Below are 21,423 nucleotides of genomic sequence, written 5' to 3'. Positions count from 1 at the left end.
TTTTGTTTTGTTTTATTTTTTAGAGATGGAGTCTTACTCTGTCACCCAGGCTGGAGTGCAGTGGCACGATCTCGGCTCACTGCAAGCTCCACCTCCCAGATTCAAGCTATTCTCCTGCCTCAGCTTCCCAAGTAGCTGGGACTACAGGCATGCACCACCATGCCTAGCTAATTTTTGTATTTTTTTTTTAATAGAGATGGGGTTTCACTATGTGTTGGCTACGCTGGTCTCAAACTCCTTACCTCAGGTGATCTGCCTGCCTCGTCCTCCCAAAGTGCTGGGATTATAGGCATGAGCCACTATACCGCCCAGCCAGAGGAACTACTTTGTACCAGCAATAAACTTAGCTTGTAGTACTGTTGCTTTTATCAGTCCAGTGTGGGCTCCTCTTGAAAAATAGGGCCTACGGCCGGGCGCGGTGGCAGGCGCCTGTAATCCCAGCACTTTGGGAGGCCGAGACGGGTGGATCATGAGGTTAGGAGATCGAGACCATCCTGGCTAACACGGTGAAACCCTGTCTCTGCTAAAAAATACAAAAAAAAAAACTAGCCGGGCGAGGTGGCAGGCGCCTGTAGTCCCAGCTACTCCGGAGGCTGAGGCAGGAGAATGGCGTGAACCCGGGAGGCGGAGCTCGCAGTGAGCTGAGATCCGGCCACTGCACTCCAGCCTGGGCGACAGAGCGAGACTCTGTCTCAAAAAAGAAAGAAAAAGAAAAATAGGGCCTAAATTCTCATACTTCTCTTTCTCAAGCGTAGAATTTTCTTTGAAGAAATCTGTCACTTAAAGTAAAGATTAATCTGTACTGACCTTGTCCTGAGAGTAGAGTCCAAAGAAACTGGAATCTGGTCAAGGATAAATAACCTAACTCTCCAGTCTCTATAAAGCTACTACCTGAGCAAAGCAGCAAACCAGGCTTCACTAAGGAAGACCGATGTTTTCACAGCAGCTGTTAAATGTTTTTTTGTGTTTTTTTTGAGATGGAGTTTTGCTCTTGTTGCCCCAGCTGGAGTGCAATGGTGCGATCTCAGCTCACTACAGCCTCTGCCTCCCAGGTTCAAGTGATTCTCCTGCCTCAGCCTCCCAAAGTACCTGGGATTACAGGCATGCGCCACCACACCTGGCTAATTTTGTATTTTTAGTAGAGACAGGGTTTCACCTTGTTGGCCAGGGTGGTCACAAACTCCTGACCTCAGGTGATCCACCTGCCTTGGCCTCCCAAAGTGCTGGGATTATAGGTGTGAGTCACCATGCCCGGCCTGTTAAGTGTTAACTATGGAAACAAAGATATATATGCTTAGGGAAGAGACAGCCCTGGTATCTCTCATCAACCACTCTCATCATGCTACTTAGTCCCAACCTTTTTGGCTTAAAGTGTACATCACTTTAATTACTGCCCAAGTGAGGTTTGATCACATCCTATTCGCTTGAGCCCTGGATTAAGGCAAAATGAGAAGGGACGTGCTTTGAGCAGGACCCACTGCCAGGGAATATGGAGGAAGGGGAAATAATCCTTGCAGGGTAAGGAAGCAAAGAAATGAAAAAAAAAAAAGCACAAGCACATTAGTGGGCAAACAATACATTGATTCCTTTGAATATGTAAAAACAATGCTTCAAATAAACCTTCATCCCACTCCCCTGGATATCTCGGGGTTCTCTAATCCTAAATAGCAGCTAAGCAGTAGCTGCCACCAGAGAGCCAGAGGATGAGTGCAATTTCCATTTCCCCTTGGGATTAAATCCAGCTGAGCAAATGGCCTCCAGATGTGAGGGGCTCGCTAGAAGGACCAGGCAGAGACCATCTGCAGTGTCAGCGCTGACCTGGGCACTGGCAGAGCATTAGCCAGATAACCGAAAGTCCCTACCTTGAGCTTTGGAGCAGGCATTGTTCTTTCCTTATCTATCTTCTGTTACTGTTTAAAAATGTTAAAACAGATAATCATCATTATGAATAAGCTAGAGCCAACTGCAGCGTCAAGAAAAAGCACTCTTTATTTCCGCTCCCCATGGTTTATTTCACAAGAGTGGGTTTGGCGGCAAACCCACTTTGCTGTTTCCAGCTAGACCAGACCCAACGGGATTGTTTTGGGGTGCACAGCGAAATCCACTTTAGCTCAGAAACTGTAAGGCTAACTAGCCAGAGCCCAGAACAACACCACACTTAAATTACTGCTCTAAAAGCCCAGAATAAGGGCCCTAGGTAAGGGAATGAGGACATCTGGTCCCCAGAGGAGAGTAGGTTACTCCATTCCTCTGTTCCCTTTTAGAAATGGAGTAGTTTGTTACTTTCTCTGTGAAGTCCCATAACCACCCAGCATATTTATACACAGACTAGATGTTAACGGCTCGTTTTCCCTTTGGGTATTTGGTCTCCCTGTTTCATCTTTTTCTCCCCATGAATGACATCAGTGTCTGTACTGTTGTACTGTTAGAGGGTGTGACTTACTACCATCTTTAGTGCCCCTGTCCAGCTCTGCCATCTCTAGCTGCCCCTTCCCTGCTCTCCCACCTCCCTTTGCCAATCTTGGGACTTCTTTGTATGTTTTTCTCCTTCCTCATTTTCCTCTGGTATTATCATCTAATCTCAGCACTTTGTAATCTAGTACTGCTTAAGCAAGGGTAGCCTGAACTGAGGAGACAAGAGAGCCAAGCCAAGAAAGAGCTCCCTAAGAAAGAAGGCTTTGTCTTCAACAGTGCCCTTTTCCCGCCCCTCAGGCTTCTAACCTGCCCCATAGCACTCCTCTTTCAGAGGGCAGAAGAATTAGAGTGCTGGCTGTGTACAGGACCACCTTTCTTGAGCTCCTCTGGAAGGAGATTGATGTGGCCTCTTGTTATTGAGCAAGTGATTCCTGGGCAGGGAGAGGTGGGGGTGGCGGGGGGTGGGTCTTGCATCAGAACCAGAGATTCCCCTTGACTCCAGTTGCTTTGACAAAAGAGAGGGGTCCTGTTGATGGCAGCGCTGAAAAGCTAGGGGGAGACAAATGAGCCAGTGAGGCAAGCTCTGGAGACTGGTGAGAGCTGGGGCGGGAAGAGGGGGAGACCCCCTAAAAAACTAGCAAGAGGCACACAAGGATGTCTAGAAGGAAGAGCTCCCTTGACTGTGGGGAGGACCTGGGGAAATTGCTTTTCTTCTGTGTTCTTTCTCTCTCACGTTGCTTTGGATGCCAGATGTTGGTAAGGATGTCAGTGTGCCTAGTTGTTTCTGCTTCAGCAGTCGAGCAAGGCAGGTATGAGAAGAAATAAAGCAGAAACAGGAGATTCAAAGTCAAAATGACAAGGTCCTTAATGCATTTTCAGGCACCTATTTTGAGTCATTTTAGCTTTTCCCCCAATTTATCTTTCAGCTTCAATTAAATGGCTCTTCAGCTTCCTATGGTGGCCTTTATAGCCTTCTATGGTCCACCATCCCTATGTTGCCAACACTTTGTATGGTTTAGTTTCTTCTCAAAAAATGCTCCGTCATAGACTTCAGAGAATTGGGTCTCCCTGTGAGAGAAGGCAGGCTGGGCACAGCTGACTTCCTTTCGTCCCTAACACTGGCTTTGTGGGTGAGTGTCCAGACTTGGGTGGTTTGTGTTGTGAGTACTATAGGTGGATGGGAGGAGTCCTTGGAAGCAGAGTGTCCAGTCTTTGTTTCCTCGAACAGGAAGAAAAGTTAGCAGTAAAGAGAGGATAGGCCTTCCCATTGGGGTCCAAGCTGTTGTACCCTTTTCATACAATTTGTCTTTGGGATGAGTTGACTTCTGGTCTTCTCAAGGAGGGGAAGTGGCCAAGCTGTCTTTGATTCAGCTCTTTGGGAACACTTGGACTTGGAGACAGCCTTGGCTCCTGAAAGCTAGCTCTGTGTTTGATCTCACCTAATAAGGCTGTTACTCCCAATCCCAAGGATAGACAGTTGGAGGGGTGAATTCTTCATACTGAGCTTCAAAAGCCACTTGGCCTGAGTCTTCAGTTAAGGAGGAAGACTGAGCCTCAGCTTCCTGGAGACTTGGCTCTGGGGCTAAGCTGGTCCTTGGCTCAAGCCCTGAAGGTCCTTGTAGTTCTCTGACACCTTCAAGAGTGAAAGTACTGGCTGGCCTGCTTACCTTGGGGCAGGGGATTTTGCTTTCTGGAAAGAAGTGATCCAGAGGCCCATGGACTAAAAGGCATAGTGGTTTTTCAGGAGCTGTGGGGAAAAAATCTCTCTGCATTGCTGTTAAAGCTAGGAGGCCAGATTCCTCAGGTGGGACTCCAGTTTCCTCCCCAGGACAGATGTCTGCCATGGTACCCTTTATTTTATTTCCTTCTGGATCTGTGATTTCCCATTGGCACAGCTCTGCCATCCTGCTCCCCATGCTGCCTGCTCCTTCGGGGCTGACTTTGAGTTCTGGGTCCAGGGCACCTGACTGGGGCAAGAGCCCTCCTGAGCCTGTGCCTTCCCCAAGGCAGACTACCTCCTGCTCTCTGGGCTTTGCTGCTGCTTTTGAGAAGTGTTCTTCAGTCCCTCCAGGTCCTGCCTTCTGAAGAAACATCTCTCCTTGCTCTTGTGATTCTCGTTCCAGTTCCCTTTCCTCTGCTGCTCCTCCACCCACCTCCCAAGGGCTGATCTCTGCTTTCTTGGCAGAGGGAGCCTCTTCCACTTCCCACAGACACACTTCCACTACCCTGGTCTCCACACTGCCTGCTGCCTCAGAACTTCCTCTGTTGCTGTCAGAAGCATCTGGGGCTGGCTGTGGGGACAGATCCTTGCCATGTTGACTCTCCCAGGGACACACAGCCTCCTGCTGCCTGAAGTCTGCCATCTCTGGCTTTTTCTGAACTGGCACACCTTTGGGCTCTGATTTTTCTGGGGCTCTGCCTTTCTCTTCTTGAGAGTCCCCTTTTCCATCCTGCCTTGACACCCCTTTGACAGGGATTCTTTCAGTAACTTCCCAGGGACAGGTCTCGGCCTTGGCACTTCTGTCAGGTTTATACACACCTGCATCAGGAACATCCCATGGACACACATCAGCGGCCCTGCCCCCAGTGCTGACCAGTCTCTGGGAACTGGCTTTAGGTTGGTCAGGGCGCTGTCTGTTTGGGTGGGAGAAGGAAACTGCTGGGGCAGTGGTCGCCCATGTATAGACAGATTGTAGCTCATGGCTTGTTTTTTCCCCATCTTCGGTGGTGAATTCTTCTGCGTTTGGAGCTGGAGCTGTTTCTTGGGTTATGTGTTCTGGGAAGGAACCTACCTTTGGGTCTTGTCTCAGGTCTGCCTTCTCTGTTGCTTCCAAGGAATGTCCCTCTGCCACTTCACTTCTCATGCTGCTGGGCAAGTCTGAGATCTTGGGTGCCTGAGCAGGGGATTCCCTCAGGTTCTTGTTCTCCCAAAGGCAAATAGCTTCCTGTTCTTGACACAGTTTTGCCATCCGTTTTGATGCATCTTCTCCCAGAGAAGTGAGTCTCCCCTTTTCTAGAGCTTTCTCCCTCTGCTCTGCTGATTCACTCCCTGTCTCTTGGTCCAATCCTTTCCCAGTAGTTCCTTCATTCACCTCCCAGGGACACATCTTGGCTTTTCCACTGGTAGCAGCTTCCTGTGCTTCCCAGGGACACACCTCACCTGGCCTGCACCCCATATGGTCCAGTTCCTGGAACCCAGCTTTTGGACCATCAGCATCCAGAGGACCCACACTCCCCCAGGAACAAGCCATGTCCCACTCTGGGGTTGGCTTCTGTGGCTTCTCTGGAACAGTAACAGCCGTCTCCCTGGGTCCAAGATCTGCAGAAACCTTTCCTGTATCGTTTGGAGATATCCTAATGGCCTCAGCTCCCAAAGCTCTTTCCTCCCCCGCTCCAGCACCCACCTCCCAGGGACAGATTTCTGCCTTCCGAGCAGTCAGGGTTTCCTCCACATCCAAAGAGCAAATGTCGGCAGCTTTGCTTTCCACACTGCCTGACATCTGGAGAAGGGTTTGGGGTCTCTCTGTGTCTTGAGGACGTGGTTGTGGGGAGAAGCTGCCAGGGTTCACATTCTCCCAGGGGCTGACCGCTTCTTGCTTTTGGATCTGCCCCTCAGACTTTTCCCAAGCTGTGACATCTTTGATTTCTGATTTTCCAGGCATTTTCTCCTTGTCCTTTTGAGAGTCTCCTCTTCTTGGTGCCTGTGCTGATGTCCATTCCTCTCTTGTTCTTTCATTTACCTCCCAGGGACAGATTTCTGCTTTGGCAGGTGTTGCTTCCTGTGCCTCCGGCCTGAGATCTTCCTGTGGACACACCTGTGTTGCTCTGCTTCCTCCATTGCGTAGGAATTGGCCACCAGCTTTGGATGAGGAATTGTCTAGACATGGGCTGGAGTGCCCAGGGACCGTGCTTTCCCTGGGACACACTGACTTCTGCTGTTGACTTAATTTCTGCATTGCTTTCACAGTGTGTTCCCCCATCTCTCCAAAGCTTCCTTTTCTGGAGGCTTTTTCCTTTTCTTGGAGAGATTCTCCACCTGTCCCCAGACTCAGCATTTCCTGCCCCATCACGTTATCATCCAGCTCCCAGGGACAGATCTCTGCTTTCCGGATAGCAGGAGCATCTCCTGCCTCCCATGGACACACTTCAGCAATGCCACTACTCAAACTCCCTGAACACTCTGAACTTCCCGGGGCCTGAATTGAGACTGCTGAGGGGCCCCGGAAATCTGTACTCTCCCATGGACAAAGAGACTCCAAGTCTCCACCCGGTTTCTGTTCTTTCCAAAAGGTTGCTTTCCTGGTTTTCTGCTTTTCCTGAGGGAGATCCTTCACTACCTCTAGGGCCGGTTTCCCATCCTCGCCTCCTTCACTTGCCTCCCAGGGACACAGCTCTGCCTTGGCGATGTCAGATGTATGAGCTTCTGAGCCAGCAGCTTCCCACCCAGGCTTCTCCACCTTCCTGGCCTCCACACTGCCCCCAACCTCAGATTTGTCTCTGATTCTGCCAGGGTCCTGAGGAGCTGACCCAGGGCACAGACCTCCTTGATCGGCACTCTCCCAGGGACACACTGCTTCCTGCTCCCTCACCAGCCTATCTGGCTTTTTCCGCATCATGGGAACCACATCCGTGGGCTCCGATTTTCCCCGGGCCTCCTCGCTCTTTTCTTGGGAGTCACCTGGGTCTTGTCTTAGTGCCCTCGACTCAGGGGCTCCTTCACTCATCTCCCAGGGGCAGATTTCGGCCTTGTTGCCACTATCTGGCTGACGTGTTTCTGATTCAGTGACCTCCCAGGGGCATACCTCTGCCACCCTGTGGTCAACACTGCCCAGGGACTGGATGCCAACTTTGGGTAGTTCCTGCCACCCAACAGGGGCGTCCTTTGATTGCTTGACATTTTTGTCCCTGGAAACTTGCCTCAGCGCGGCAAGCCCTGTTTTACCTGCTCTCTCAGCTTTCTGCTTCCCTAGACCCTGGGATGTCCTCCTGCCTCTGTCTTCTTGTTCCCTGCTGCCCTCCTGTTGACAGACTTGGAGCATCCTGCTGGTGTGAGCATTCTGTTGGTTCTGGAGGGACTCCTCATCATCACAGGGGGCAAGAGCGGCCTGCTTACTCACTGCCTTGGGCCGGCCTAGCCTGGGCGATCGAGAGGGTGCCCCCACACTCTCTCCCACAGTCCCGCTGTTCTGCCCCTTGGGACTCTCCTCCACTCTCTCCTTCTCTCTGTAGGTGCTCCGAGAACGGGTCAGAGCTTTAATCGCCAGCCCCAGGCTGCGCATGGAACCCTGCTGAACAGGGGCCTTGAGGCTGTGGGATTTAGGGAAGATCTTGGGCCTGTCTTCGTCCGCATCATTAGCTTCCCTCTGGTGATGTGCGTCCTCTGCGTCCATCTCATTCTCCCCAGCTTTGCTTTTCTCTACTGCAACAGAGAGAGCCCTCCAGAGCCTGGCTCGAGCTGGGGCAGGGGAGTGGTGGCCTTGCTCTGGCCCTGAGGGGCCTTCCTGGGGCACATTTTCTTTCTTGACTGGCAGTTCTGTGTTCTCCCAGGGGCAGATGTAGGTGAGTAAGTTGGGGCTTTGAGGGGGTACTGGGACTGGTGCTGGGGCAGGGACTGGGGTTGGAGCTAGAGCCGGCAGCAGAGCTGGCGCCAAGGTGGAGGTGGGAGATAGCATCCTTGGCTCTCCCAGGCAGGTCCCAGACAGGGTCAAGGTGGGGGTGGAGACCTGGTGCCGGATAGGTGGGTGAGGCAGCCTTCTCCCAGCCTCCTCATGAAGCCTCCCAGAGGCGTGAGGGCTGTCCACGCTGCTGCTCTTGGCAGGGGAAGGTGGAGCTGACAGGGGGGCCCCTCGAGGCCGCTCCAGCCTCCTGGCCGATGGCCTCCGCACCAGGCTGGCCATTGCCGCGTCGGCCTTCTTCCGCTCCTCCCGCTCCTTTGCTTGCCGGTAGGTCTCCTCCAGGTAGGCCTGGCTGGCCATGAGCAAGGCCTTTTCCCTGGAGCCAGCCACACTGAGCGACTTCTGCAGAGAGGCGGGCCGGGCTCTGGGTAGCCTCTCTCCCACCGTCAGGTTGTGGGCGCTGGCTGACCTGAAGCCCAGGGCAGGGGGCCCCTCCGCCGACTCCCTGCTCTCTGTTCGAGAGGCCTTCTTGGCCAGTTTCCTCCTCAGCAGTGAGTCAAGAAGAGGTGGGTCCTGCTCCCTGCGCTGGTCATAGGTGCTGCGGGACTTGCGCAGAGCCGGTGTCCCCTCCGGTTCCTGGAGGCTGGAGCTGAGGAGCCGGCGGCGGGAGGAGCCGGGCAGGCTGCCACGGCCCGGGGAGCCTGCGTCCCGGGAGTGCTGCCTGGCCAGGGCCTCGGGGAATTCCGCCAGGTACCTCATGAAGGAGCGGCCCAGCCCCTGGCGTGAGCTGCCTCGCTTTTTGGGCAGGTGGGGGTTGTTTGCAGTCATTTCCTTGGTTTTATGGACCTCTAGCTGGGCATAGAGCTTCTTCAGCTCGTCCTGTGGGGTGGCAGGAAGGAAAGCAGGGCTGCAGGTGAGCTCTCTCCATCCTCTGGCTGTCTGTTAGTCTGCCCTTAATTAGATCTTTTTCCCTGAGCGATCTCTTTCCATCAAGCTGTATCTCATCCCTGCTTCTAAAACTCTCAGAATTCACCTCTTTGTTCCTGTGAGACCAGTTGCCAACCTGAGTCCCAGCCAGATCCAGTCAGCTTAGAGGGCTCAGATGTACCCCCTTCTCTGGGGCATTGTGGTCTGGTGAGAAGTCAGTAGCCTGGGGACCCTCAATATGCTGTGTGCCTGGAGGCTGTTTTCATGACCCCTCCCTCTGAGCCTCTGGATCTTCTGTAAAGCAATGTTACCTGGGTGACCAGTGTTAACTTCCTTAAGAGCATTATATGAGATTGATGAGACTAGTGGGTATGAAATGTGCAGTGTTCAGGTGTAAGTGATGGAACAGGGCTTTAAAAGTCTTCTGTTCTGGGTTTCTCCCCAGACCCAGCATAGGGGCCACAGATTGGCTTGTGTTCCAGAAAGTGAGGGTCGAGGTGGAGCTGTCCCTCCATACTCCCTGGCCCTTCAGCTGGATTGGGGTCTCAGGATGCAGGGCAGGCAGAGCTTAGAGGCTGAGGACACAAGGGGGAAACAGGCAGAGGCAGCTGGGACAAGGAAGGACTCGGGAGATGCGGAGGACTCTGCTTTGTGAGCCTGTAAACAAGTCAGGTGTGAAGAGGGCCCCAGTAGAGGTGGAGGGGTTCACCACAATGGTTCCTAGACTCTGGATTGTATAAAACAATGGGCTTAGATTATCAGCTCTCCTTGTATCTTACCCACTGAGCCTCTTGTTAGGGTTCTGGTGACTATAATGATACCCTTGAGCACAGAAATTGAAATAAGCATGCTCTTCCAGTATAGACTCAGGAAGAACTTCCTCTCTCTAAGACCTGTCAGGTCCAGGGAAAGGGGATCGTGGTGGCCACCTGAACTACCCAACCCCACAGCTGGCCCTAGGTGCCCTAGGCACCAACCAGCCTGCTTTGCTGGGGGCTGAGGAATTTTTTTTTTTTTTTTTTTTTTTGAGACGGAGTCTTGCTCTGTCACCCAGGCTGGAGTGCAGTGGTGTAATCTCAGCTCACTGCAACCTCAGCAGGCTCCAGTGATCCTGCCTCCTGAGTAGCTGGGACCACAGACATGCACCACCATGCCCGACTAATTTTTGTATTTTTAGTAGAGACGAGATTTTGCCATGTTGGCCAGGTTGGTCTTGAACTCCTGACCTCAAGTGATCCGCCTGCCTCGACCTCCCAAAATGCTGGGATTATAGGCATGAACTACTGTGCCCGGCCAGCTGAGGGATTTCTTAGTCTGCCACCGACCTGATGCCCCTGCTGAGTGAGAGTGAAGGATGTGAGGGAGTAGGGCTCCACTCTCGGCCCTGCCTCTAGCTTGCCACATGGCCTGAGCCTCCAGGATCTCATTCTGGAGCTTTGGGGTCTTCCCACTTGGGTGTGTGTGGCCTCCTTTGAATATAGTCAGGGGAATCAGTTTAGGCCAGTGGTGGAGAAGGGAGAGGGCAGGTCTTGGAGGGAAGAGGACTTGCAGTGGCACATAGCCCAGGTGGCAGGGCCCAGTCCTTCCTCTGCCCTGTTGCTAAAAGCTAGCATTGAAAGGAGGCAGGGAGGGTGGCACATACCCGAATGTCTCCAGGGTCCAGGCTGCGCTCGCTCCAGGCTGAGGTGATGCTGCTGCCGAGGTAAGAACCCGAGTGCTGCAGGTCCAGCTCATCCTCGCACACCTCATCCACCATCTCCTCTCGGGGAGGAGCCCCCAGCTTCCAGAACTGGCACGGGAGCATACGAGTGGGAAAAAGACTCACCCTGGGTCCCTGTCCACTCCTGCACTCACCAGCCTTGTAGAACGCGTCCTTACTTTGTGATGCTTCACCCCCTTCTCTGATTTGGAATTCTGGGGATCTTTAGAGTTTTACTCCCCTCATCCTCCCTGACCTTCTCTAGCTCAGAGAGCGGGGTGGTTCCAAGTCTCTGACCCTGCAATTCCTAGTCGGGTCCTTCAGCTCTCCTACCTCTCCCTGTATACCTGCTTCTGAGTAGATTTTCAGAGTGTGCTAACCTTCCAACTGCAGGAGGGAGCCCCTCCAGCCCTGGCTCTTCTTTCCCTTGTCCAGGAACTGGAAGCAGAGAGTGTCTCCACTCAAGTCGGCTCCTAGCTTAGGGCCCCTGGCACTCTGCTCACTCACCCAGCAACTTCTGTCGTCCTCACCCTGGCCTGCAGAGGGCGCTGCAGGACAACAGCTCCACAGTGCCCCAGACAGAGGGGATGGGGTCCGCCTCACAGGCAGGAGGGGAGGGCCTCACCTTAGGGATGAAGATCAGAGCCAGCGTGGTGGTGACGGTGCTGTGGGTGTGGAAGAAGAAGAGGAGGAGGGTCCAGTCCGGGTGCAGGGAGGGAACCAGCACAAACCTGGGGCGGGATGGGGGCGCAGGTCATTACTACAGGTGGGAATGGCCTCTTCCACTTCGCCTTCTCACTGGCGTTTCACCCCAGCCCCAGCCCTGATACCCTTAGGACGAGGGGGCATTCTGTCCTCTCCTGCCCTCTCCAGGATTTAGGTCCCACCTCAATCCTGTTAATCCCCACCTCCAAGAAGTCCTCCCAGACTACTCCCGCTCACTTTCTTTGGCTGTGTATAGCACGGACCTGTGCTCCAGACTCTTAGGCCCACTCTGTGGGTTAACTGCCTCCACCACAGGGCCTGGTCCTTATGGACACACTGCTGCTCTTATGGCTGAGGAGTAAGGGGAGAAGGCAGGGAGGACTGAGCATGCATGGAAAGGGGTATGTTGGGGTGCTGGAGAGGTGCTTTGGGAGGGGTGAGGAGTCAGGAGGAAGGTCCTCTTCCTCCTCTTGTGTGTTGGGGGCCTCCTCACCTGGGCCAGGCATGGAGTACGGAAGGAACATCTGGGGGGTAGGGAGAAAACCAGAAGTGGGGGCCTTCCTCAAAGTGCTGAGGCATAGCAGTGTCGCCAGGATGGCATGGGATGGGGGCACCTCACCTGTGAGAGGTGAGGAGTGGTGGTAGAGTGGAAGGGGGTGTGGGTAGGTGGGTCCGTCCTCACCTCGCCGTGTGGAAGGCAGTGGAAAGCAGCAGCTCATTGTGCAGGGCGATGCCCATGTAGCGTGGCTCGTGGAAGGCCGAGAGCACAGCCCGTGTGGCATAGCAGAGGAAGCTGCCCCAGCACAGCAGCAGCAGCTCAGCTGCAGGGAGGGAGAGAGCCGGCACTGCCTCAGCAGCCATCCCACCCCTTTCTCTGAAGGATGTGCTGGGGGGAGCCTGGGCCAGGGGTCTGGGGAAAAGACAGGAGAACCAGAACAAGAGAATCCCTGAGGCACAGAGTCAGGGACTAGCGGAAGGCTGGGCTCAGCAGAAGCAGCTCACCCACAACCATGATGTAGTCCCAGCGGTCCTGGTGACAGAGATAGAAATGGCGGCCAGTGGGAGTGTGGCTTCGGATCACCAGAGGTGCGTGCTGGATGCCTTGCTCCAGGGCACCCACGGTCCACACAGCCAGGAAGCCCAGCACAGGTAGCAGGAGCAGCCCCAGGCGCTGCAGCAGCCGCCTGCTGCTCAGAAGGGCGCTCCGCTGGGCCGTTCGAGACAGAAAGAGCTGCAGCACTCTGCGAGGGTTAGAATACATAGGGTGGATGGCAAAGACCTGGGTGGACCGCAAAGAGGGCACCAGCACCCTGGTGTCTGTCCATTGCTGCCCTCTCCTCCACACAGGTACTTGTCCTTCCATCCTTTTTGTGATTTGCTGCCTCTTGCTACCCCCGCAAAAAGTAACATGGAGGACAAAGCTACGGTGATGGGAGTTGGCCTTGGGGGTATAGGGGAGTGGGGCTGGCAAGGGTCTGGCTTTGAAAAACACCATTCCATGAGTGAGCTGGGGTGGTCTGGGATGAGCAGCATGAGGGCAAAGTCTGTCCCAGGCCGTACCTGTAAAGCTTGAGTATGATGGTGCCGTAGACAATGGCAAAACCCAGCAGCCGCACCCAGCGAAGAGCGATGCAGCGGAATACACTGGGCTTGAAGTATAGGATGAAGACCTGGTGGGAAGGGGCAAAAATCTCTGCTCTCCACTGTGCTTCTGCTGTGGGCCAGGCCTATGCTAAGCACACTGTGGATCCTCCCAACACCTCTGCAATAGATCCATCACCACCTTCATTCTGCAGAGGAGCAGCTGAAGTGTCAAAGAGGTTAGGTAACTTGCCCTAAATCACACTGCAAGTCACAGAGCTCTTTTAAGCCTGGGGCTCCAGAGCTCATACAGCTTATCATTTGTGGGTATGAGTAGGGGAAATCTGTGGTCTCTGAATCCCCTCCAGAGGGCAGAGAAGAGGAAGGGTTCTGGGGCTTGGAGGGTGCCAGGTTTTGGCTGTGGGGGATGCTGGAAGGTGGGGCCAGCCTCTGGCCACAGACTCACAGGAAAGTAAAGCAGCAGGAATCCAAAAAGGACAGTTTCCAGCAGGACCACTCCAGATGCCCAGATCCTCTGTGAAGCAAGGAGAGAGGCATATGAGCAGAGTCTGGACGATGGTTCTAGAGGCTCTCAAGCCTATGTGAAGGGTAACTCAGTGGCCCTGAGCTAAGGCTTCACCCTGTAACACTGGCTCTGCCCTCTCTACCCATAGCCATGCCCCCTGTCACCCCAGGCTCAACTCCACTGGCACTAAACATGGCTAAGGCCAAGGTTTCACATCATCCCCACACACACATCCCTGTGTTTCTCCCAGTCCCACTTAGGGCCTTGCTGCAGACCTAGGCTCAAATCAGAGGCTGCTGGAGCTGGAAGGGATCTTATTCATTCCTCAAGCATTCCTCATTCCTCAGGCTGCTCCCTTGTCTAGAACAGGGTACCCCTTCTTGGCCCAGTAAGTGTCCAGTTAACCTTCAAGCCTGGCTCATGTCACATCCAGAAAGTCTTTCCCATGCCATCTCAGGCAGAATGACTTTCTATACGCTCCCACGGCAGCTGACAGCCACCTCCATCCTTGCCCCCATCTCACTGTGCTGTCATTTTATTTACATGTCTGCTTCCTCCATTAAACTGGGAGCTCCATGCGATCCCAGATCACTTCCTCTAGAGCCTAGGCAGTGTTTTGCTTAGAGTAGATACTCAACTGGCATTTATTGAATCAAATAATATTGCCCTTATTTTACAGATGAGGAAGCAGGTCCAAGGCGGAGAAATCATTTGCATCATGCTACATAGTGAGTTATATTTAGAATCAAGATTAGAACCAATTTCTCCTAAATTCTGGTCTTAGGTAGTCTCAGGTCTCCTGTTGAGACGGGTCGGACATGTGTGCAGGAGGGTGTAGGGCCTTCCTTGCCTTGTTCCGGCGGCAGCGGTAGGAGACCAGCATGCTCAGGAAGATGGCCAGCATGCAGCAGGCCTGGCAGGCCAGCACGGCAGCCCGCAGAGCCACGGCCTCTTCCACCAGGCACGGTGTGGCATCCATGCAGCTGGTGCAGCCCTCAGGACATGGCAGGCACCGCAGCAATCTCCCAGATCTGCCTTCTGGGGACCCGAATTGCCCGGTAGTCTGGAAAGCACTCTCCTCTAACCCTATAAAGAATAAGATGGGTGCAGGGAGAGGGGCCCAGCTAGGGCATCCTGACATCCCAGCCTTTTCTCCTGTTAGTCACCACAGCCCTCTCCCTGTTCTCCTGTGATCTGGGGCTCCAGGGACAAGTGGGAATGGGTGCTTCCTTGGGATGGAAGAGTACCAGGAAGAGGTGACACCAGGCTAGGGCTCCTTGAGAGGTCAACTTGCATCATATTTGCATGTTATAAGCTCATACTCAGAAGGTGCAGACACCCCCACACTGCAACTTGCTTGCCTTTCCTGCCTCTCTCAACCTTCTGCTCTTGCCCCACAAGTTCCCTCCCAGTGTCTCACCCCAATCTGGCTTTCTTCCCCAGATGTACCCACCCAACCAGCCTCTCCTGTAAAACGCATGTCTGGCCCCCATCACACTTACATACCCCCAGAGGGGCTTGCCCCGTAGAATCCAGGTCGGCAGCGGCAGAGGTAGCGGCCAAGAACAAAGCCCTGACTCTCCAGGGGGACACACTATGGGGACGACAAACACAGTATGTGTTTATGTGGGGCTATCTCTGGAAGAAATTTCCCTCCTGGGAGAGATGGAGGGTCCATCTACCTCCCTATCCATGGGACTTGTGTCCACACTAGGGAATCCCTCCAGAAGCCCTCTCTAGCTCTTGGGAAGCCTTCCCTCTGTGGAAACCCTACCTGGCCCCTGCTGTTTTCTCTCTTCCCAAAGAGATCCTAAGCAAAGAGCACAGGGAGAAATCACCCTTTTGTTCAGACTGGCAGTGACAGGAGCCTCATAAGACCCATTTCCTAGTGCCCAGCTCTTGCTAGGGCAAGGTACTGTGGGAGATGGAAGTAGGGAAAGTTCTGAGCCCAGCCATGCCTTGTGTGCCTACATCCTACTTCAAAGGGTCCCCATCAGCTTCCATCTTTGGCACACAAATAGACTGGAAAGGCCCCCACAGAGGAGCAGCTTCCTTCATCAGGGACCATCTGGCTTTGGCACAGGACTGTTTTTCCCAGCCTTAATGCCAGGCTAATGCCAGGCTGGTGGGATGCCAAGGCCAGCCTTTATTCCACCTCCTCCTATTGATGTTTGCCCGGCAGGGGACAGAGCAGACCTCAGAGCCAGGCAGGGAATATGAGCAAATGAGATCAGATCTATTGTAGGGAGTGGCTGGGAACAGACATCAGTGACGCAAAGGAAGGGGTTAACCTTGGAAGATTCTATATCGAGCCCCTGACCTCACCTAGTAGGGTTAGTATGTGGTGCTTGTGAAGCTGTGGTCCAACTTCCCCTCTTGCTTGGACCACCGAACTACACTCTGTTCCTGCCACAGTCTGTACAATTACACAAACACGCACCCAGAGAAGTGCATGTGTCTGGGTTAAACAGTGAACTGGATGGTGGGAGTCCTTTTCCATCCCTCCACCTCTAGCTGCAGACACATGTTCCCTGAAGAGCAGTAGGACCACCTGTGCACACAGAACAATATGCCTGCCAGCCCCAGCAGGTCACAGGGCTCGCTCTGGCTTCAGCTCAGCTCAGGAACAAGCATGCAGTGATTGTAACCATGGAGTGGGTGAATTCACTGGCCTCCCAGTTTCCCAATACTGGGTTTGCATGATTACCAGCCAGTGCTTTCCATCATTGTGAGTCACCTGCACCCATAGCTTTGAATCGACCTGCATCTGGCCCAGGTTCCATCACATTCACCGGTCCCAGGCCTCTTCGAGCTCCTTGGTTGGTTAGATTCCTCCTACACCCCAACCAGCAATTCCATTTATTTCAGCAATATGGAATATCCTTTTGTAGACAGACCAATGGAACATCCTTTGTGGGCCAAGAGGAGCCCAGAGCTGTGTTACATGAAGAATGTGTTCCCGGGGAAGGAAAGGAGATAAGTAACTGAGGCTCAGGAAGTCACCCTGGGGAGGGGTCCTGGAGCACTGAGTACCAGAAAGGAGAGCAGACAGGAAGGAACACTGAAACTTCAAAGGAGTGAGGGCAAGAGTAGGGGGAATAGGGGAAGAGGGGGCAGGCTGTAGGTAACCTGACTTTTTAAAAGCCTGGTATCTTACCTCTGCCAATCACTAGGAACTCCCCTTAGCCCTGAGATGCTGGGGTAGCTTTGTCTGCTGCTCCTGGGAGCTGCGTGGTGGCAGTGATGGGAAAAGGGGAGGGAGGCAGGACTCTAGTAGTGCCCCCCCATCCTCCTCATCCTTACCTGGGTGCTGTTGAGATCACACAGGTGTGTGTTAGAGTACCAGCCTGGGCCACTTGCACACTGATTGATGTCCACACTCTGGAGATCTACGTCCATCTGCACCTGCCCCCTACGGCAGTGAATTGGCAATTAGGGGCACAGTGATGGATGCCAAAGTGGATGTGTGTCCCTGGGCGTTGTTGGGGCCCGGAAAACGATGCTCCAAATTATGGCACTTTGGCATGCTGAGGACTTTGAACTAAAGGAGATTAGAAGGGCTCAGAAGTAAGGTATCTCCGACCTTCTCCTTCCCTCTTGTCTCCCATCCCTCTTTCTCCCCACTGAAGTGAGTTCTAGAAACCAGAATTCCCCTTCCCCAAGGCAGGTCATAGACACTAGAATCCCCCTCCCCCAGAGCGAGATGTAAAACCAAGAAATATGACTCTCATCTTCCCCTACCTTTCTGTGTAGGAGCTGGTCATAAAGAAATTCTCTGGCCTGCCTTGACTGATAGTAAGTAGGTCATATGACCCTCATTCCAGAGGGATCCTGCCCTCTACCTGGGAGGAAGGATGCTACATAGACAGGCCAAGAGGAAGCTGAACAGAGGCCTGGCTGAGTTTCCCTACTTAGTCTACCACCATTAGATCATAGCCTTTTTTGTCCAATCACAGTTCTACAGGGCTGACCATGCTTCATGGAATCTAAGCATAACAGTGAACAATTTTCCCTGAGTCTATTTTTTCTTTTTTTCTTAGACACACAGTCTTGCTCTGTTGCCCAGGCTGGAGTGCAGTGGCATGATCATAGCTCACTGCAACCTTCACCTCCTTGGCTCAGCTGATCTCCCACCTCAGCCTCCCAAGTAGCTGGGACTGCAGGCTTGTGCCACCATGCCTGGCTAGTTTTAAAAAATTATTTTTAGTGGAGACAAGTTTTGGTTATATTGTTCAGGCTGGTCTTGAACTCCTGGACTCAAGCCATCCTCCCACCTGGGCCTCCCAAAGTGCTGGGATTATATGTGTAAGTCACTGAGCCTCTGCCACTGGGTCTTCATTTCTGAAGGCTCCTGTGTCATGTAAAACTTTGGCTAAATAGGCGGGGTGCAGTGGCTCACACCTGTAATCCCAGCGCTTTGGGAGGCCAAGGTGGGTAAATAACCTGAGGCCAGGAGTTCGAGACCAGCCTGGACAACATGGAGAAAGCCTGTCTCTACTAAAAATACAAAAATTAGCCAGGCGTGGTAGCTCATGCCTGTAATCCCAGCCACTCGGGAGGTTAAGGCAGGAGAATCACTTGAACCCAGGAGGCAGAGGTTACAGTGAGCCAAGATCGCGCCACTACACTTCAGCCTGGTGACAGACCGAGAGGCAATCTCAAAAAAACAAAACAAAACGAAACAAAAAAACGGCCAGGAGCGGTGGCTCACCCCTGTAATCTCAGCACTTTGGGAGGCCGAGGCAGGTGGATCATGAGGTCAAGAGATCGAGACCATCCTGGCCAACATGCTGAAACCCCGTCTCTACTGAAAATACAAAAATTAGCCGGGCATGATGGCATGCACCTGTAGTCCCAGATACTCAGGAGGCTGAGGCCGGAGAATTGCTTGAATCCGGGAGGTTGCAGTGAGCCGAGATCGTGCACTGCACTCCAGCCTGCCAACAGAGAGAGACTCCGTCTCAAACAAAAGGAAAAAAAAAAGAAAAAAAAACCTTTGATTAAATAAATTCGTCATGCCTTTCTCTTGTTAATCTGTCTTTCGTTATAGGAGTGTTGTGACCCTTATGATGAGTGAGGAAAGGGATCACACTTTTCTGCCCCTACAGGCACTAGATCTGGGGACAATGCAGTCTTTGCAAACTTTAGCCCAGCACCTGCAGTGTGTGCGAAGGGCATGCGTGCATTCCATTTCTCCAGTATTATGAATGTTCACTGTCTCTGTGGACAACAATTTTCTTTCTACCAGGTTGTTCTCTCCACCCCTTAGCTTTTTGATATCCTATCATTTCCTGGTTTCTATCAAGGAGTAGAGAGAGGGCACATGTCAAGACATGGCAGGAGCCATGATGATCTCTGAAGAGGATTTTCACACTTCCTCATGCATGTACACATGCACACACACAGAGATCAGCTCAGCTGTTAACCATCTCCTCTCTCTGCCCAAGCCAGGTCTGAATTGATCACAGCAAAGGAGATATGAAATTGAGGAGCCCTGACCTGGCACTGCCTGGACCAGCAGCTCCCCAGTCTCTGCTCTGGGCTGAGCTGGCAAGGAGCCAGGCTGCATGCTGGCAGGAGGGGAATCCTGCTGGGAACAATGAATGGGGACACAGAGCTGGAGAAGCAGTGTTGACTGTTGAATGCCCTGCAGTCCTGGGCTCAGTTGCTGCTCCCTTCCCAATAGGACCCTCAATCCTTCTTTCCTGTGGTTGAGGGAGGAGGTAAGTTACTGGAGGAGAATCACAAGCTTCTGCTTGGCAGGATAGTAGGGCCTGCTTGGTGTAAAGAGTTGGCCCTGGGGACTCAGCCAGCTCCTTGGCAGAAAGAGCTTTGATTCCAAGCCCCCTCAAGAGTTTTCCTTCCGCTGGGCATGGTAGCTCATGCCTGTAATCCCAGCACTTTGGGAGGCTGAGGCAGGCAGATCACCTGAGGTCAGGAGTTTGAGACCAGCCTGGCCAACATGGTGAAACCCTGTCTCTACTAAAAATACAAAATTAGCCAAGCGTGATGGTGTGCACCTGTAATCTCAGCTACTCAGGAGGCTGAGGCAGGAGAGTCATCTGAACCTGGGAGGCTGCAGGTGCAGTGAGCTGAGGTTGCACCACTGCACTACAGCCTGGGTGACAGAGCGAGACTCTGTCTCAAAAAAAAAAAAAAAGTTTTCCTTCTCCTGGGAAGCCTCATTGTACAGCTCTCAATTGCTAGATAGCAGCAGGTTAAACCCCTGGAGTGCCCACCCGGCTCTCCTCTGACAAGCCTGGTGCATAGATTGTCACTGTCATCCACACCAAGACCTCTCCTACCTCTTACACTCCCTCCTCAGGCCTGGGGGGCCAAGACCTCTGCCTGTCTATACTGTCACATCTCTTTCTTTTCTTTTTTTTTTGAGACAGAGTTTTGCTCTTGTTGCCCAGACTGAGTGCAATGGTGCGATGTTGGCTCACCACAACTTCTACCTCCTGGGTTCAGGTTCAAGCGGTTCTCCTGCCTCAGCCTCCAGAGTAGCTGGGATTACAGGCATGCACCACCATATCTGCCTAATTTTGTATTTTTAGTAGAGACGGGGTTTCTCCATGTTGGTCAGTCTAGTCTCGAACTCCCGACCTCCAGGTGATCCATCCGCCTCGGCCTCCCAAAGTGCTGGAATTACAGGCGTGAGCCACCACACCCGGCTATACTGACATATCTCTACACACATGTGTATACCTGCATATAGATGTATGCTACATATATATACCTATTTGTATATGCACAGGCTCACAGACATTCCTGCATGTGCTCAAGCACATAAACCCAGATAAATATGGATTGATTTATACACATGTACACTCATACCTGTATGTGTTAATAGTTACCAATTCCCAGAGCCGACTGTGAGTACACACAGCTGAGTACAAACACCCACATCTGTGTGCCCTCCAGGCATGCACATGTGTGTGCCAAATGGTCCATGCACAGCTGAGGGGACCTGTACTTCCTTCTCCTACATCCCCACACACACATCAAATCCTGCACAAACCCACTTACCTGACCTCTGGGCTTAGGTCTGGCTTGAGTCCATAGAAGGTGGCAGAGAGTGTGATCAGCCAGCCAGGTCGGAGCCGTTCCTCCTGGCATTCCAGGAAAGGAGGAGACAGCCTCACCTGCTGTGTGTCCCCCACATATCCATCTGCCCGTGGCCACTTGGGGCTGCCGAGGCTCCCTAGGTCATTGGTCAACACCCGTTTCTTCAGGGCAGGGGTGTCCAGGTCCCCAGGTGGGTTCTCCTCCTGCACCCAGTTCCCAGACAAGTCCTGAAGGATGGTTTCCTCCCCAGTCCGGGTGGCCCGCAGGGCCAGCTGTAGGTGGCTGGCCCCTGGTGGAGGGTTAAAGGTCAGCAAAGCCCTGTACACTCTTGGGTCCCCCTCGGCCATGCTGCGGACCAGTGCCTGGTACCATTCCACATCCTCCTCCACACTGGACTCACGGATGTCATTGGCTTGCAGCAGCATGTTAAGAAAATTGGCGGCCTGGGCAAGGGTGCCTGCTGCTCCCTGTAGGATTGGGGGGAGCCCTGGCATGGCTCCTGCCCCACGCGCTTCATAGCGCTCACTGCAATTCGCCTGTGACAGCTGCTGGGCATCTCCAGAGTAGAGATAAGTGAGGGCGGCCTCAGCCCCCTCTGGGGGTACCCTCATGGGCACAGATCCTGGCTTGACTTGGGAAGACAGAGGGGGCAGAGAGCGGGGGGGCCGCAGACCCCCCAGAGCCCAGTCACAGATGAAACAGCAGCCCAGCAGCCCCCACACAGTAGGGGGCATGACCACTCCCCTGGTGCCCATCCTTGGGACAGCTCTCAGGACCCTGGGATCCAGGCTCAGGAGAGCCCAGGCAGAGGCTGGCTGCAGTCTGGGGTCTGTCTGCCTCCACGCTTCCTATGCTGGCATTCCCTTTTCCTCTCTCCCTCTCCCTCT

The 21,423-nt window shown here is 53.3% G+C and overlaps 1 protein-coding gene across 1 annotated transcript; it reads right to left on the bottom strand.

Annotated features, from left to right (window-relative positions):
* Positions 1–2,627: 2,627 nt before the first annotated feature.
* On the bottom strand, positions 2,628–21,291 carry GPR179 (G protein-coupled receptor 179). Its single transcript, XM_008012945.3, has 11 exons — positions 20,498–21,291; positions 16,772–16,880; positions 14,975–15,062; positions 14,319–14,554; positions 13,409–13,477; positions 12,922–13,031; positions 12,364–12,602; positions 12,044–12,182; positions 11,282–11,387; positions 10,600–10,746; positions 2,628–8,909 (listed from the first exon to the last, which is right to left on the bottom strand). The coding sequence occupies exons 1-11, from the start codon at positions 21,289–21,291 to the stop codon at positions 3,867–3,869; spliced, it is 7,080 nt and encodes a 2,359-aa protein (XP_008011136.3). The 3' UTR covers positions 2,628–3,866.
* Positions 21,292–21,423: the final 132 nt, after the last annotated feature.

Source organism: Chlorocebus sabaeus, chromosome 16 (genome assembly GCF_047675955.1).
Source record: "Chlorocebus sabaeus isolate Y175 chromosome 16, mChlSab1.0.hap1, whole genome shotgun sequence".
NCBI classification, from domain to species: domain Eukaryota; kingdom Metazoa; phylum Chordata; class Mammalia; order Primates; family Cercopithecidae; genus Chlorocebus; species Chlorocebus sabaeus.
This window is presented reverse-complemented; position numbering and strand designations above follow the sequence as displayed.

Excerpts from the sequence above, each read along its gene's own strand:
- GPR179 (XM_008012945.3), bottom strand. The coding sequence starts at position 21,291 with ATGGGCACCAGGGGAGTGGTCATGCCCCCTACTGTGTGGGGGCTGCTG. Across the intron at positions 16,881-20,497 it reads GACCTAAGCCCAGAGGTCAG|GGGGCAGGTGCAGATGGACG; the intron begins GTAAGTGGGTTT and ends TCACTGCCGTAG. Across the intron at positions 15,063-16,771 it reads GTGATCTCAACAGCACCCAG|TGTGTCCCCCTGGAGAGTCA; the intron begins GTAAGGATGAGG and ends TCGTCCCCATAG.